At 58.2% G+C, this 15,723-nt stretch overlaps 1 protein-coding gene across 2 annotated transcripts; it reads right to left on the reverse strand.

Moving 5' to 3' along the window:
- Positions 1-72: 72 nt before the first annotated feature.
- On the reverse strand, positions 73-14,826 carry BAP1 (BRCA1 associated deubiquitinase 1). Of its 2 annotated transcripts, none has more exons than XM_076346208.1 (17): positions 14,734-14,826; positions 10,777-10,806; positions 10,622-10,676; positions 9,812-9,944; positions 9,298-9,417; positions 8,726-8,787; positions 8,500-8,642; positions 7,555-7,633; positions 6,673-6,796; positions 6,224-6,341; positions 5,638-5,825; positions 5,183-5,316; positions 3,799-4,271; positions 3,566-3,672; positions 2,665-2,757; positions 2,036-2,108; positions 73-1,722 (listed from the first exon to the last, which is right to left on the reverse strand). In XM_076346208.1, exons 1-17 carry the CDS (start codon positions 14,768-14,770, stop codon positions 1,589-1,591), a joined length of 2,103 nt encoding a protein of 700 aa, XP_076202323.1. In that variant the 5' UTR covers positions 14,771-14,826; the 3' UTR covers positions 73-1,588. The 2 variants fall into 2 exon arrangements, with proteins under 2 accessions (XP_076202323.1, XP_076202322.1); XM_076346207.1 differs by having other exon boundaries at positions 3,512-3,672.
- Positions 14,827-15,723: the final 897 nt, after the last annotated feature.

Genomic DNA, 15,723 nt, shown 5'->3' on the forward strand with positions numbered 1-15,723 from the left:
CCGGAGCAGGCACTCAGTGCTCCCAGCCGCGCACATGCCCCTCTCCCTTCCCTCACACACCTCTCCCTTGGCTGGCTGTTACAGGATAGCTTTATTCCTTCAGACAGATCCATTATTTACAGAACTTGATATTAGACACAGCAAGAAACAGAAGGATTTTCTTCCCTTCAACAAATACCAAAAGAACAGTTTCATTCCATAGTCAAGATCTGTACAAATTTGCACATTTGCAAAACTCAGTCCTCTCCTGTGGCAGCTCCCCTTGGCCCAGCTGTGCCTCAGGACACCCCTGGAGAGAGGTGCTGACCTCTGGCTTCTGAGATTTCAGCTGGGCTGCTGGGGACAGGCAGAAGGCCATGCGCAGGAGCGCTGGCGGGGCTGGCAGGAGGCGGCAGGCAAGAGGCAGGCCAGGCCCGTGTGCTGCGGTAGGAAACAGGCTGCTGCCCCCACCAGCAAGCTCTGGGTGAGCAGCCAGCGAGCGGCTTGGGCAGGAGCCGCTTTGGGCTCCCTCCACTGCTTCCGCCTGCCACTGCAGTCCCCATCCCACCTTGAGCATTACAGTAACCAGTCGCCTCTCCCCACGCTGAAAGGCTTCACCAAGGGCACCAAGTGACTCCACATCCAGCGTCCACCCCGGCGCTGTGCCCAGCAGCACCGAGGCCACCCTATGAACTTGGTCTGTTCATAATTCACGGGGTTTCTCTGGGGACTGGGCCTGGAGCAACCCCACGTGACCCACAGGCACTGCCAGGGCCACAGAGCTGGTCCCCAGGAAAGCAGCCGTGGCAGCAGAGCCACGCGCTGCCCCCCAGCACCACCACGGAGGGCTGGGCACAGGGCCCAGCTCCAGGGACGAGCCCACCCATCCTCATGCAGCAACAGAGCTGCCGAGGCCCACGGGGGAGCCTCGGCATCCCCTGCTGCCATCCCCAGAGCAGTGAGGGCAGGGCAAGGCAGGACTGCCTGGCCACGCGTCGGCCAGCTCTGGGAGCTGGGCGGTGCAGCGGGGGGTGGATGCAGGAGAACGGACTCTGTCCAGGCGCCGCCTCACTCGGCAACGGCCGAAGCGAGGGTCAGAACCAAAAATAAATTTGGGGAAGGGAGGGAGAGGGATAGAAAACACAGACGTGAGTGTCCTGGGGAAGTGCAGAGCTGAAGGCCTAGACGCAGGACACAAGCTACAGCCAGCTGCGGCCAGCACAGCCTTGCATCGGCATCACTGGCGTTCCCACACCACCAGACCCGTCACCAGCCGGGTGGGCTCTTCCCCTCCTGCCGCAGTCCTCAGCCACAGCGCCGAGACACAGGCCCGTGGCCTCTGGGCGCTGCCGTGGCACAGTCAGGCAGCTGGGCACTCCGGCTTGCCTTCTGCTGCAGCTGCAGGGACTCCCCTCAAGACAACATATTCCCGCCTTTCACAACTCAGGCTCAGAGGAAAACCCGATTTCCCTTTGTCCCCAGGCTCCACCTTGGCTGAGAGCTTGTCGCTGTGGTCCCTCTTCCTTGGGCAAAGGGTAACATAGATCCAAGTGCCACTGCCCAAAGCCACAAAGCCCAGCTGCTGCTTCTCACAGTCTTGACTCCCAGGCTACTGACGCTTGGCTTTATACGGGCGGGAGCGTTTCCGGCGGTCCGGCTTCCTCTGCTTGTGCAGACGGCCGATGCTGACCCCCTGCCGCCTGCGGACGGAGATGTTCTGCTCCACGAGGCTTGCCAGCATGCCTGCAGGGGGAGAGGCACACAGACATGTCCCACGCTGGAGTGGTGGTGTTGCCCACGCCAGAGTACAGCCCTCCCTCTCTCGCCCAAAACCCATCATTGGGCTCCTCCTGGGACTATAAAATGAGAAGGACACAGAGCGGAGACATGTGGCTCCCCAGACTGAGCGCTACCTCCTGCCCCGGGTCTGGCAGAAGCAGAGATCGGGGCAGGGTGAGCTTCCCAGGCTCACAGCTGCTGCTCTGCCACGCTCAGTGCGGCTCCTCCAGCTGAACCTGAACCCCACGCTCCGTCCCCTCGGCCGCACAGCACGCACCTTCCTGGGCCAGCATGGAGATGAAGGTACAGATGAACTCGTCATAGTTGTGGGTTCTCCTCTGGTCATCGATCTATAAAGAGATGACATCCACAAATAATCCAAACAGGTGGCAGGGAGAAAGGAGAGCTCAAGGGGAACAAGGGGCAAAGAACCAGCATGCCTGGCCCATCCCACAGGCCAAGGAGACAGAGCGAGGAGGGACCCAGCTCCCAGCCCAGCTCAGGCCAGTGCACAACTGGGACACAGTCTCTATCCCAGTTCAGATGCCAGCATTTTCCACAAAGGGCAGCTGGGAAGAGGCGAGGGTGGGCAGGGGAGGAATCCTGCCAGGCCTCGGGGCAGAGACTCCCCCCTTCTTCCTGTCAGGGCTGATGTTCAGCTGTGGCCCAGCTGCAGTGCTCCACCATCCTCCTCAAGCTAGTCAGTGCTGCCCAGGGGATTCGGTCTGTCCTGGGGGGTGGGGCTCTGCCCCGTAGGGCTGTTTGGTAACAGGAAAGGGACCCCAAATGCTCCCCATGGCCGTTCTCAGCTGAAACACCCTCCCTCTACTTTGACATAAAGACACCCCAGACAGAAGCCTTCAGGGAGCTAAATCAGCAACGCGAACAAGCCATCAACAAACGTACCTTGAATTTCTTCCTCTTCTCCACCTCTTCCTTCAGGCAGGCCTCATAGTTCGCAATCTCTGCCTCCACGCACTTCAGTAGTGCCAGCAGCTCCTGCCAGGATGAAGCAGAGCAAATGTGAGCAGACGGACCCCTGCTGCAGCCCAGGAGCCAGCGGGGCGAGCTGGTGGGTGTTCCTCTCTGCTGGGAAAGGGAGGAGTCATCAAAGCAAAAAACACTTGGGGGGGGGGGGGGAGAAGAGCAGTTCATTGTAGGGAATTTCTGAGCCAGAGGGTGATCAATCAGCCAGCACTACAGCCAGCCCCAGGCGAGCTGGGTTCTGCCCGAGCCTGGCCCAGCCCCATGTACCTGGTTCTCTGGGACAGGGGGAGGGTTGCGTGCATGCCTGAGAAACACCCCAGGGCCTGGTTCTTCTCAGTAACAAAACTTGAAGACTTCCCTTTTGAGTAAAACGGTTTCTAGCCAGCTCTCCTCCAGGGAGCCCCGATACGCTTGTGCCGCCCGACCCTGCTCCTGTCTCTGGCTGGAGGGCAGAGACAGGCAGTAAAGTTATCAGCAGGCTGGGATTTGGGGGTGCAGGGTCCCACCAGCCCCCGGCCCAAAGGAGAGCCCAGCACACCGAATGTCTCAGCTGCGGGAGGCAGCGGCTCTGCCCACTGCCAAGGCAAATGTCCCCGAGATGACGCAAGGCACAAAACCTGCACTGCCCTGTGCCTCGAGGGACGGCTGCGGCGACACGCGAGTGGGACAGCGTGCACATGCGGTTCGGTCACTGCCAGCGCTGCTGCGTCTCTGGGTGAGCGCAGGGAGCTCCACGTTCCCAGGGCTGCCGCAGCACAAAACTCACCTTGGGAGAATACTTTTCCCCCCCAGGGTGATCACTGGTCCTGCCAAGTCCCACCTTCTCTTTGCTGTCACTGGCCTCACTGCCCTCCTTCTCGTCCAGTTTGATTGCGACCGGGGCCTCTTCACCGGGTTTGATGGAAGGGGGGGAGCTTTTCCCCCCATCTGCGCACAGGGGAAGGAAGCGTTAGGAGCCATGGCAAAGGACTGGCATCCACTCCCGAAGTCAAAGGACACCGTCCCGTCACCGCAGGGGAGATGCCACCCCCCCAAAAGCTGGCAGGCACCTACCTGCAACAGCCAGCGGGCAGAACACACCGTCCTCTGTGAGGTGCAGCAGCCCGGTGCTGATAACGGGCCCCAGGTCCCTGACGGCCCGGTTGTAGCGCATGCAGTCGACGCGCAGCAGGCCGTCCTCCTCGCCGAAGAGCACCTTGGAGATGTGGGAGGTAACGGGGCTGGAGGGGCGGGTGGGGTTGGCCGAGCGGATGGGAGAGCGCAGCGGGGAGTTGAAGGCGCTGCCGATCTCGGAGGCAGTGTCCGTGCTCTCATTGCTGGGGGTGGGAGAGGGCTGGGAGTGGGTGACCACTGCCACGGCGGCGCCCCCGCCACTCGTCTTGATGGACAGGGGAATGGAAAGATCCTTTTGAGATTCCTTCAGCTTCTCAGCCAGGACGTTGATGGTGTTGGGCTGGAGGACGGAGAGCTGGCCATCCGCAGCCCCCGTCGCGTGCTCTTGCTTTACCTGCCCTTTCCTTTTGTACCTGCCCAGGAACACAGCAGGGAAGGTGAGTAGTGGTGGAAGGAGGTGGGGGCCCAGCGCAGGCACTGCCAGCTCCGCACTCGGCACTCCAGGCTGTCTGCTGGGATGAAGCAAGGCCTGAAACATTTCTAGGTCACCCCCACTGCCACCAGCTTCTCTGACAGCACCCCACCCCACTGAACCGCTCAGCTACAGGTACTCCTACGCAGCCGGGGGGCAGAGGGGGCTTCCCAAAGGATGCTGTGTACCCCTGCGCTTCTTCCACAAGCCCCAAGAGCAGCCCCGCTGTGACCCCACCTTCCTGACCTTCACAGCAGCTTGAGCACGCCAACATTGTCACCAGGACTCGATTTGGCAATCAGCACCGGGGAACTGAGGTTCATTTTGGAAAAATGAAGCCCCCCCAGGCAGGGCACACCACGTTTCCTTGGCCACCAGGCACACTTCAATGCAGCACAGCCAGCCTCCGCCCTCCAACCACAAAATACAGCAATTTGTCAGCTACCAGGTGACCTCCTGCAGGTCAAGCTCCACCACCCACACAGCCACCAGTGGCACGAGAAAAGCCCTAGCAGGAGGGAGCTATGGAGGAGCCCCCCAGAGCTGGGCTATTCCATTTATTCAGGAACATTTGGAAAAGGGGGGAAAGCAGAGAAGCCCCAAAGTTTGCTGCCAATACACAGTTACTCAGGGCAGCCAAAATTCAGAGTTGATTATGAAGAGCTACAGAAAGGCTTCACAAAATCCAGCGAGTGAACAGCAAAATAGCAGGCCAAGAGAACAGCCCTAACTGCACGCACAGGTGCAGGCTCCAACACAGCTAACGGTGCTCAGGAAAGAGATCAGGAAGCCACCCCTGGTGGTTCTGCAAATGTCTGCTCCCTGCCCCTTGCCCTCGGCTCAAGTCGTCACCTGATGGCCGAGTTGGTGTTACGAACTTCTTCCTCCTCATCATCATCGTAGTCATCCTCATCGTCGGAGTACTGCTGGTGCTGTCGGACTGGGACCCGGCTGCGACCCACTCCTGCCGCAAGGTCTTCCTCCTCCTGCAAAACACCGTCGCTGATGGCCTGCCGGCAGTGGGGCAAGGAGGAAGAGCCACGTCCTCGGTCCAGCCGAGCACAGGGGACTTGCCCCTTTCAAGAGGAGACAGGGGACTGTTCTCTATGCTTGCTCAGTTTACCCACATTAATGCTAACCTCTTTTACCCTCTCACATTCCAGTCGGGGTTAGTGCAAGGGCAGGCAGGCTGCAAGGCTTAGAAGGGCTTAGACTGGCTGACAGCCACCATCCCATGGAGGTGAGGGACTGGAATTGAAAAGCTCAGCTCAAGAAAGGCATGCTGCCGGCCTGGAGCTCCAGCCTACCTGCATGGGGGATTTGGCGTAGTTGTGGTTATCCAGGAAGGCTGGCAACCTCTGCACGATGGGGTTGGGGTTTGCTGGAGGCGCCCCGTTGATACTGCTCGCTGACGTCTTTGCCACCGGTTTGGATTTGCTGGGCGGGCTCTGCGTGGCCGCAGGGTGGCCCTGGCTGGCGGGCTCATCGGTGCCGTCTGCCATACAAGCACAGCACAGCCTTTCATGACCAGCACCATCACGTTTTACTCAATGTCCTCTGCCACCCCTTGCCCACCCCACGTAGCAGGAGAGCTCTTACGCTCCACCAGACCATCACACCCACTTCCCTTTCCACCTCCAGTTGTCACAAGTGTCCCCAAACTTAAGCCCTCCCATTTTCAAGCTCCGCGTCCCTCCAACGCTTCTCCCAGGCACAGAGGCATCTACCACACCCCAGCACAGTGTGCACAGAGCTGGGCTTGGAGAAAAGAAAGCGAAGCTGACCATAAAACTCCCTCAAGCTCCAGGTCAGCCAGCCATCGTCACCAGCCTGTGTTCGCTCCACGACAGGCCAGGCTGGCTGGCTGGCAACACCACTGGTACGGGGGTCTACCTGGATGGGTGCTCTCTGGAGTCACAGTCTTGCTGCTGGCTGGCTTTGCCTCTTCCGGAGGCTGAGACTCCTGAGACTTCTGGGTCTGGATCAGCTCAGGCTGAGTTACTCGGATAAGCTTGAAGGCAAATGACAGATAGAAACTGAGTGCTGGACCAGGGTGACCCAAACCATATCCCTCCTGTTCAAGCACTGCAGAAGGAGAACTTGCGAGGGTGAGCCAACAGCCGAGCACCCACACACACGATCAACCGACGCCATGGACAACCTCCCAGGTGAGCAGCAAAAGGCCAAGCAGCGAGGCTGGTTATCTCCTCTTCCCAGGAGATATTTCCCAAGGCCAAAAAACCCCATAAAATCCAGGGCCTCTACAGCACAGGGTGATGCCCTGACAGCAGAGCCTATTCCCACCCCAGGCTTGCACTCTCTCAGGGCTTGGGCTGTCCTACCTGCTGCAAGGCCTCCAGCACAGTCTGGCGGTTCATCTTCAGGATGTGCAGTTTGGACTCATACTTCATCCTCCGATCAGGCACCACCGCCATCAGGTTGAAGCGGATGTCGTGGTACGGCTCCCTGCAGGAAGGGACAGCAGACATCAGCTGCGAGCTGGCAGTGGAGAGCCCATCCCCCAGCAAGGGGGGTCAGCAAGCTGCCAGCCATACCCCGCACACCTCCTGCGGGCTCTTTCCAGGCAGCGCCTCCCCTGCCCTGGCGTTTAACACCAACGCACAGGAGGCTCTTCCCCCAAAACCAAGTCAACCTCACACTGGCTGAAGAAGCAGAGCAAGGTTACTTCAGCCCACAACGCAAAACACCCTTCACAGAGTCACAGGTTGGCTGAAGTGGGAAGGGACCTGTGGAGGTCATCTGCTCCAACCCCCTGCTCCAGCAGGGTCACCCATGGCTGGTTGCCCAAGACCACATCCAGACGGCTTTTGAGTATCTCCAAGGATGGAGACTCCACAACCTCTCCGGGCAACCTGTGCCAGTGCTCGGTCACCCTCATGCCCAAGCATCCAAGAGGCCCAGCTCAGGACCAGAAGCACCATTCCTTCTCCTATGGACACGAGCTAACAGGGACCTAATCTGGCCACTCTTACCCACGTGGCCATTTGCAGGGACTCTGCATCGCACAGAGTGCGGCTTCTCTGCATGCTCTGAAGGCAGGCAAATTGCAGGCAAGAGAAGGCAAGGAGGCAGCGCACCTGCACCCTTCCCAAGCAACATTCTCCACCCCCATTTCCACAACTTGCCACACATAGACCACAGTAGAAATAATCCAGGGAAAAATGGCGAGGGGGCAGTGCCTGCACCACGGCCTGGGACATTACCCTGCAGTGGCCAGGCCGATGCGCTCCATGATTACTCTCCTGGCTTTGTCCGTCCATTCCTCGTCATCAGCCCATGGCCCTGTGATAAGGAGACAGAGCTGGACTTAGCAAAGCAGGCCAAGGCTCCTGCTTCAGACTCACAGAGCGGATCCTGCCATCCCCACGAGAGGCAATCTCATGGCTCCCTTACATACCAGGGAGCAAGTCAAGAAGGGGCCCAGGAGGCAGAAGGACCACACTGTCAGCCCATACGTGGAACCCCCTGCCTCTGCCTTCCGAATGGAAAACGTGAGTTATCTGCAGGGCAGAAAGGTGAGATTTGAACCCTACAGACCACAAGCAATTCACAGGCTCTGGGCTCACAACGTCCAAGGAAATCCCAGCTCCTGCTGGAATCCACCTGCCACTGGATCTGGTGCCATGCTTAAGAAACCCAAGTACATGAAGGGGTACCTTACCAAAGGGCCTGACAGAAGCAAAGTCCTAGAGGGGATAAATAAGTGTCTGAAAGACAGAACTAGTGGTCAAGTTGTAAGAGGAGTAACCTGAGCAGCCTGCTGGGATCTGCACTGGGACCTTGTGCCTCAACACACAGTGGTTATTTGGCACAAGGAGAGAGTAAGGAGGACACAAATACTGCTTGCGATACCGAGTTATTTCAGAGCTGCAGAAGGACCTCATGACCCTGAGCAACTGGGGAGGAAAATGGCAAGGCTGGAAAAAGCAATGCAATGCATTTAGAAAGAATTGCCTTCTAGACACAGTCCCCAGCGCATAGGCTCCAAAACCAGCTATCAAAACTCAGGACAAATCTGGGAGCCACTGGAGTGATTCTCCACAAACATTAGCTAACGCCTTAGTGGCAATGAAAAATAGTACATACATTTGGACATACCAGGGTGTCTATTCGACTGTATCAACGAGTAGGGACAGGCGGGCTCTTACCGTGGTCAATGGGATAGACCTTCAGCCCGTCCAGCTCAAAGAGCCGTCCCTTGATGGGGACGTAACTGACAAAATGAAAAGCCTCCATGGTTCGCACAGCGCTGATACCATTCTGCTTTTCCGGCAAGTGCCGTGGCTCCGGCCTGCGAGGGCAAGAGAGGCAAGAGGTCAGTGGAGAGTCGGCCACCTCCAGCAAAAGTGAGCTGTGAGACGCCCCCTCGCTCACCTGGCATGGCTGTTATGGGCCTTGGCCAGCTCTGGGGCATTGCCGATGGCATAGCCTTTACTCTGCAGCGAAGAGCAAGAGAGGAAAACAATTGAGAAGTGACAGGAAACAAACAAAATGCTTCACCCACCAGCTCCCCGCTCCCTCCCTCCATCCACACACAGGACTGGGAGAGCAACTTTCAGGCACATCCTCTGCTCTGCTGAGTTACAGGTAAAACCCAAGATGAAAAGAACACACAATTTCTGCTAAAGAAATTACAGTTAGAGAGAAACACAGGCTTCAAGATAGGTCTGAAGGTAGGAGAGAGGACTTTTGATCATAGACTTAGAGAACGCACCTGGGCTAGGGAATAACACGACAGAAGGCTCAGAGCTATGCCCAGTGTAAGGGGACCAAGGCTCTGAGCAAGGCAAGGTAGGAAGACGAGAGAGAAGAGGCAATACTGACATATCGTGCAGCCACAAAGGGCTGGGAAGGAGCCAGCTCGTCAGAGCATCACCCTGAGAGGATAATGAGAGGCAGCTTCACATGCACCACCCATGCACAGCCCTGCACACCTCCGCCCCTACCTCAGGGCTGAATCCTTTGGTGAAATCCTTCATGCGGCTCAGCGTGGGGCCCAGGTCGACATTGTTGCAATTCAGGAGGACGCTCAGCAGGGCGTGGGTGGCACAGGAATTGGGGATCAGCTGGAGGGTGACACAGGGACCATCTTAACCAGCAGGAACAAGGCAACCCTTTAACAACCCCTCAGAGTCAACAATAATCAACTGAAAAGTACTGAGGCAAGAACCACTTGTGAGAGCAGAGACTTGACCTCAGCTCTCAAAGGAAGGGAGGAGGTCGGTCTCATTTAGTGAGCCACACCATGCCCCCACGGGCATCTGCTCACAGTGCAGGCCACGGACAGGCTCGCAGCCCTCACTAAATTCCCTCCAACCTGGAGCTCAGGGCAGAGACTCTCAGGACAGAGGAGCTGCCCTCAGGACCAGCAAGAGCAGTGCAGCCTCTCAGTACCACATTGCTTCCCTGAGGTGTCACACGAGACACCGCCCCCCCTCTTTCCCGTCGCCTCCAGGCTACCTGGTGAGCAAAGAACATGTTATTAACGATGTCATCGTCGATCACCGACGTCTCATCCACCAGGGTAGAGACCTTCCGGCGTGATCTGCGCTCCTCAATCCACTTGAACAGGAAGATGAACCCATACACAGGGCTGCGGAGAGAAGGCAGCAGCTGCACCATTTTGGACGGACCACACCAGTGGGGCTGCTCTGCCCAGCGCCAGAAACCTTCTGTTTCAAACCACGGGCAGAGCAAAGACAGGGAGGGAAAGCAAAACCACCAGTCCCATCTTTCTGGAAGTGAACATCCCTGTTACCCAGGACACTCTCCTGCGCCGATGCTCCAGGCTCAGACAACAATTGAGCTTGAAAACTTCGGGGTTTGACAGGTCTTAAAAGGCTCAAGACAGAGAAATGGGAGGTGAAATCCACCTCTGGACACTGACTGACCTGCAGAAAAGTGCCTGACCACCAAATGACCCCTCCTTTTATACATCAGGCTTTTAAGAAAGCAACAGTCTCAAAGCCATTTTAAAGCACTGAGACAGGGAGAAAGCCCACGCTGCAAGCACACCAGCTTGGCACCGCACCTCTCCATGAGGAAAGGGAGATGAATCCCCTGAAGTATGTCCCCCACCCGCCCCACGAGGTCTTTCTTAAGGCATGAGATCACCTGTCTGCCCCAGACCTGACAAAGCACTCCTGGCTCATCGCTTACAATACTGACCAATGAGTTCACACGGGCCCTTCTGACCACCTGGCAATGAGTTCCCAGGCCCACAGACACATTCTGCTTAACAAAACTCAGATTTCCATGCCTATGACTTACCCTTGGCATTTGCTCTGCAGATCATAAATCTCTTCAACCTGCACTCCCTTGACCCCTGCAAACAAAGGGCAGAAGCTGGTGTAAAGCCCACCAGAAAGGACTAGGGGTAATGTCAAGCATGAAACCAACTTTGCAGGAAGGCTTCTTGTACTCACCAAAATCTTCGACCAGGAGTGTGAAGAGACCTGAAAAGGAACAAAGCCAACCGGTTACTTCTGGCTGAAGAGAGCAGAGAGGAAACCTGCTGCCACTGGCCCCCGAAGGTCCCACGTGATCCCAGGCCAAGGCGCAGCCAGAAAAACTGCAGCACAGGGACACCGGGATCACGCTGACTCCCCAGCAGCAGAGCTGTTGAGCCCTGGCTCGCTACAGAGGTGCTCTGGCTCCCTTCATCCCTCCATCCCCATTCATCATCCTCTTCCTCAAGAGGACCTGAACCAACGCTCTTCTGTTGGAGCCAGATGAAGCTGGACCCACCTTCAGCATCCTGACCATTGCAGATGACCTGCCAAGCAAATCCCCACCACGAACAGCAGCAGGGAGCACCTAAACGACACACGCTCTTCTAACTGGAGGGAAACGTGGCTGAATAGATCACAGGATATTTTTAAAAAAGATCATTTATGTTCTTGTTAGCAAAAGGCACCAGTGAAGGGAAAGCCACCTCAGAACAGCAGGGCTGCAGGGGAGCCTGAGGGCCAAAAGGCTCGTCTTCATCTCCCTCTCTCCTGGGGGACCAAATCCAAGAGCCTGTCTCCAGTGACTACGAAATTCCCACTACGGGACATAACCAGGGATACAGAGACAACGGCAAAGAGACCGAAGGATTATGAGACATCAGCGACTAAGCAGCAGCTTCCACTACGATGCTGTAGCAAAGGCAGTCAGCCCCATTTTCAGGCGGTCCCCCCGCACGCAGAGTTAGCGAGCTCGAGACTGGAATAATAAATCTGCTTCTTTCGCTCCCATATAAAGACTGCTGAAAGCCTGGGAGGAAGCCCAGGGAATATCAATAAGAAGGATTCAATCCTGAGAAACATCCCTGTAAGCAAAGGATTTAAGGAACCTGATGTAAGTGGCTCAATCGAGAAGGGAAGAGCCACCCAAGGGGCTTCCACACCAAAGTTAAAATAACTAAAACAGAGAGGAAACTTCTGGGGAGCAAAAAGTCTCCATTAATTTAGCAGAAAATGTCGTATTTCTTACAAAATTGTCAGTGAGAAGAAACATGCTATGGAAATAACGCTTCAGACCAGTGACAGCCTCCTCGCCGTGCAACACCATTACACCAAACCCCAGCACCTTTCTGACAGAGACGTTTTTGCTCAAAATACTTGACGCCATGGAGGGCTGTGTCGTACAGGTGACATCTACAGAGACCTCAGGCAGCGCCGCAGCCTCGCTGCCTTCCTTGCAGCAACCCCCTTAGGGCAAGCGGTCCTTGCAGACCATAAGGGTCTTCAGATGCTCATTACAGCCATGGTTCTTGTTCCCTCTTTAGATGGCGTCTGTTACGGAAGCGGGAGTCGCAGCTGTTTACAGTTACAGTCTCTCAACTGTAAAAGCTTCTGCAAAAGTCGAAAGCCTTGCTCACTTTCCAATTTCAACAGTTACAGTCTACTGATCACAGCAAAACATGTGCGACGCGAGATGTGAACCGTACCACAAGCTCTGCCTCGCAGTCAGCGAAGAATTGCATCAGAGCGCGGCCTTGCAAATACAAACAACCGTAAATGCCGAAAGCAGCGCTGCTCCTGCAGGTGCCACCAGAAGGAGAAGACCAAGCAGGACTTCCAAGCTCGCTGTGGCTCAGCCCGGAGCACTCCCACATCGCAGCAGCAGCTCTCCAGGACCGTGCGTCAGACTGGCAGGGCTGCACCGGAGGAGATGGGAAGTCAGCCATCGCGTGTTTTCCTCCCGTCTGATCAACATCACCGGGGAGTCAGAGAGAGGATGAAGCCAAACTCCTCTGAGTGCACCGTGAAAGGACAAGAAGTGACGGGAACAAGCTGCAGCAAGAGAAATTCTGACTACGCACCCGGAAAAAAACAATTCTTCGCTACCAGTGTGGTCAGCCCTGGGACCGGGGCGCAGAGATCTCCTTCTCGGGCATATTCAAACTCAACCAAACATGGCCATGAGCAACCTGAACTACCTTTGAGGTTAGCTCTGCTTTGGGCCAAAGACTTCCAGGGTCCCTTCCAACCACGGTTTTTCTCTGATTCACTTCAACATTTTGTATTACCTCAGCATCCACGAAAGGCATAGTCCTGCTGCTGCTATCGCTCCTGGAACACCCAAAACCCCCATCCCAAATTACTTGGGTCAGCTGGAGGAAACATTCTGGTGTCCACAAGCACACGCAACACTATGCCAGCAGCCTGGAAGTTCCCAAGGCTCCCCTCTCTGCCCAAACAGACACGGCCAAATCTGGATCTGCCGACCCTTCGTGACAGGTAAAGCACGGAGAGCTTTCAATCCCAAGCCCCGTGGCGAGGGCTGGGCAGCCTATGGGATGTGCTGAAGGCCGAGAGCAGCGCGCGGTCATTCCTAACCGCTGTCCCAGCTGCCGCCTCTGTGTCTGAACCTCCGCACATCCGAAGGAGCGCAGCTGCGGCGTGCGGAGAGCCCGCCTCTGCCCAGGCAGATTATCTTCCAAGCAAATAACCTTCCCTCCCAGGTGTGAGAATCCAAACCATGTCCTGCCTTCGGCATCGTCATGAAGAAGAAGGAGGAGGATGGGAATGATTTGGGCAAGTCCCGAGTACCGGTAAAAAGAGGATAAAGAGCAGCAAAACCTTGGTCTCCTGACTGGGAGACCAACAGCAGACAGAATCCTTCTCTGAGTGCAGGAAGACGAGTATAATGGCAGGGGTCCAATTTCCTCACCCACAGACTCAAAAATACACCACCACATCCCAAAGACCAGCTCTCAGCCTCCCAGAGGACCACCCCATGTCACACTATGGCAACTCAGACGCATTAAAACAATGCTCAGCCAATACCCCAGCCGACACCGGCTTTGGCCCTCTAATCCTAACCCGCAACCACCACAGAAACCACCTTCCCCGACACAGCAGGAAGGGGACGCCTGTGACCATCCTGCTCCCGGCTGCTCAGGCTCCATACTGGGTTGTTCAGCAGCTTTCCTGAGCTACCTGTGGGTGAGAGTTTGATCCACCTGCTCAGCAATCCACCTGCGATGACAGGATCTGTCACACGTGGGACAGAGACACCACCCTCACGTGCTCCCGAGTGACAGGCACACGGGTTCTCCTCAATCGCCCACAAAGCTCTGGGGTGTCAGAGCTATTTTCTGCAGCAAGGGGTATCCCATACGCACGCTTCTCCCTGGATTTCAGCAATATTTCAGGGTGTATTTGCAAACGACAGGAATGCTTCATGCTACACCCTCGCAGCATTTCAGGTGTTTTCCACAGAGACCCCTGAGTTTATCAGATCGCACACACATACAGGTGTCCGGGACACCTCGGACCCCATGTACAAGTGCTACCAGAGCCCAGGCCCACTCTGAGCCCTCACAGTGCCCCTGCAGCCCTATTCACCCCATCCCTGCCCTCATTCCACACCTGCACCCCTACACGCAGCCTCCTGACATCCCCTTTTCTGTCTGCCCTACACCTCATAACCTTTCCCTAAGTCCTCCATAACCCCCCCGAGCTATGTCCCACACACCGTGACCCCGCACAGCCCCCCTTCCCCCCAGGACCCACACTGATCCTGCCCCACACACCCCTACACCCTCGCCTGCCCTCCCGACCCTCCGCCCGCGCCCCCAGGCACCCCCTTGGCCCCCTCAGCAGGTCTCCCTCCCCAAGCCCTCCTCTCCCCGCGCCCCCTCCCCAGCCCTCGCTCCCGCCCCACACACTCCCACAACCCCTGTCCCCCTGCACCCCCACTCTAGGCCTGCACCCCGTAACCCTGCCTACGCCCCCCCCCGCCCCCCCAAACTCCACCTATACACCCCCACCGCCGGCCTACCCCCCTGAGGCCCCCAGCACAGCCCCCACCCCCGGCCTGTCCCTCAGAGCCCCCCCCCCCCCGCCGCCTCCCCCAGGCCCGCCCGCCCCGGTGCCGTCCCCGCTGCTCACCGGGGTCGCTCTCCAGCTCCAGCCAGCCCTTATTCATCTTCCCGCGGGCCGGGCCGCGCCGCCATGTCCGGCCCCGCCACCCGCCCCAACTCCGGGCCCCGCCGCCGCCGGCGCCGTCGTCGCCCGCCCCTGCGCGTCATCGCTGCGCGACGCCGCGTGACGTCAGCGCGCGCCGCGCCACATCGGTCCCGAGGGGGGGGGTGGCGGTGGCGGTGGCGGCGCCACAAAGGTCCCGCGGTGGCGGGGGAGGCCTGGGAGGGCCCTGGGGGCCGGGGCCTCTCCCTGCCCCGCCCCGGGGCTTCGTCTCCCGGAAGCGGAGCGCAGCGGGTGCTCGAGACCGGGCCTGCGACTCGACAGCCCACAGCACCCCCTGCCGCCCGTGGTGAGGGGCCGGGGCCGGGGCCGGGGCCTGGGCCTGGGCCTTTCGTGAGGGGGCTGGGCCTGGGCCTGGGCCTGGGCCTGGGCCTGGGCCTGTCGTGAGGGGCCTGGGCCTGGGCCTGGGCCTTTCGTGAGGGGGCTGGGCCTGGGCCTGGGCCTGGGCCTGGGCCTGTCGTGAGGGGGCTGGGCCGCCCCGTGGTGAGGTCTGAGGGCTCCCAGCGAGGCCGGGGCCAGCCGTACCGGCCTTGACCCTGCCAGCAGCTCCACTTAAGCTGCCTCAGAGGCTGGAAGGCTCCCAGGGCGAGCGGGTGCCCCTGCGCTGCTCTTCCGTAGGAAGTGGGCTAAAAATAGGAGCCGGATCTGTGGCTGCGCCCGTCCCGTCCCCCCCCCCCCGCAGCTTTGTTCTGCGGCTGTTCCCACGCACGCCCCATCCCCCAGCGCTCCCCACACCCTGCTCCTGCCCCGGGGATGGGGCTCGGCCGGCAGCACCAAGACGCAGGTGGGGCTCGTTCCCCTCATGCAGAGGAGATGGGGGGCAACAGCGCTGTACCTGCCCACCGAAGTTGTCTCCTTCCACCCCCCCCCGGGGTGGGTGAGGACATGTTCATGTTC

The sequence above is a fragment of the Aptenodytes patagonicus genome, chromosome 8 (assembly GCF_965638725.1).
Source record: "Aptenodytes patagonicus chromosome 8, bAptPat1.pri.cur, whole genome shotgun sequence".
NCBI lineage: Eukaryota > Metazoa > Chordata > Aves > Sphenisciformes > Spheniscidae > Aptenodytes > Aptenodytes patagonicus.

What these genes read in the sequence shown, in the direction of transcription:
- BAP1 (XM_076346207.1), bottom strand. Translation starts at nt 14,770, where the DNA reads ATGAATAAGGGCTGGCTGGAGCTGGAGAGCGACCCCG. An exon ending in GCCCATAACAGCCATGCCAG is followed by an intron (nt 8,643 to 8,725) that starts GTGAGCGAGGGG and finishes TTGCCCTCGCAG; the next exon opens with GCCGGAGCCACGGCACTTGC. An exon ending in CTGCCCGCTGGCTGTTGCAG is followed by an intron (nt 3,673 to 3,798) that starts GTAGGTGCCTGC and finishes CCCTGTGCGCAG; the next exon opens with ATGGGGGGAAAAGCTCCCCC.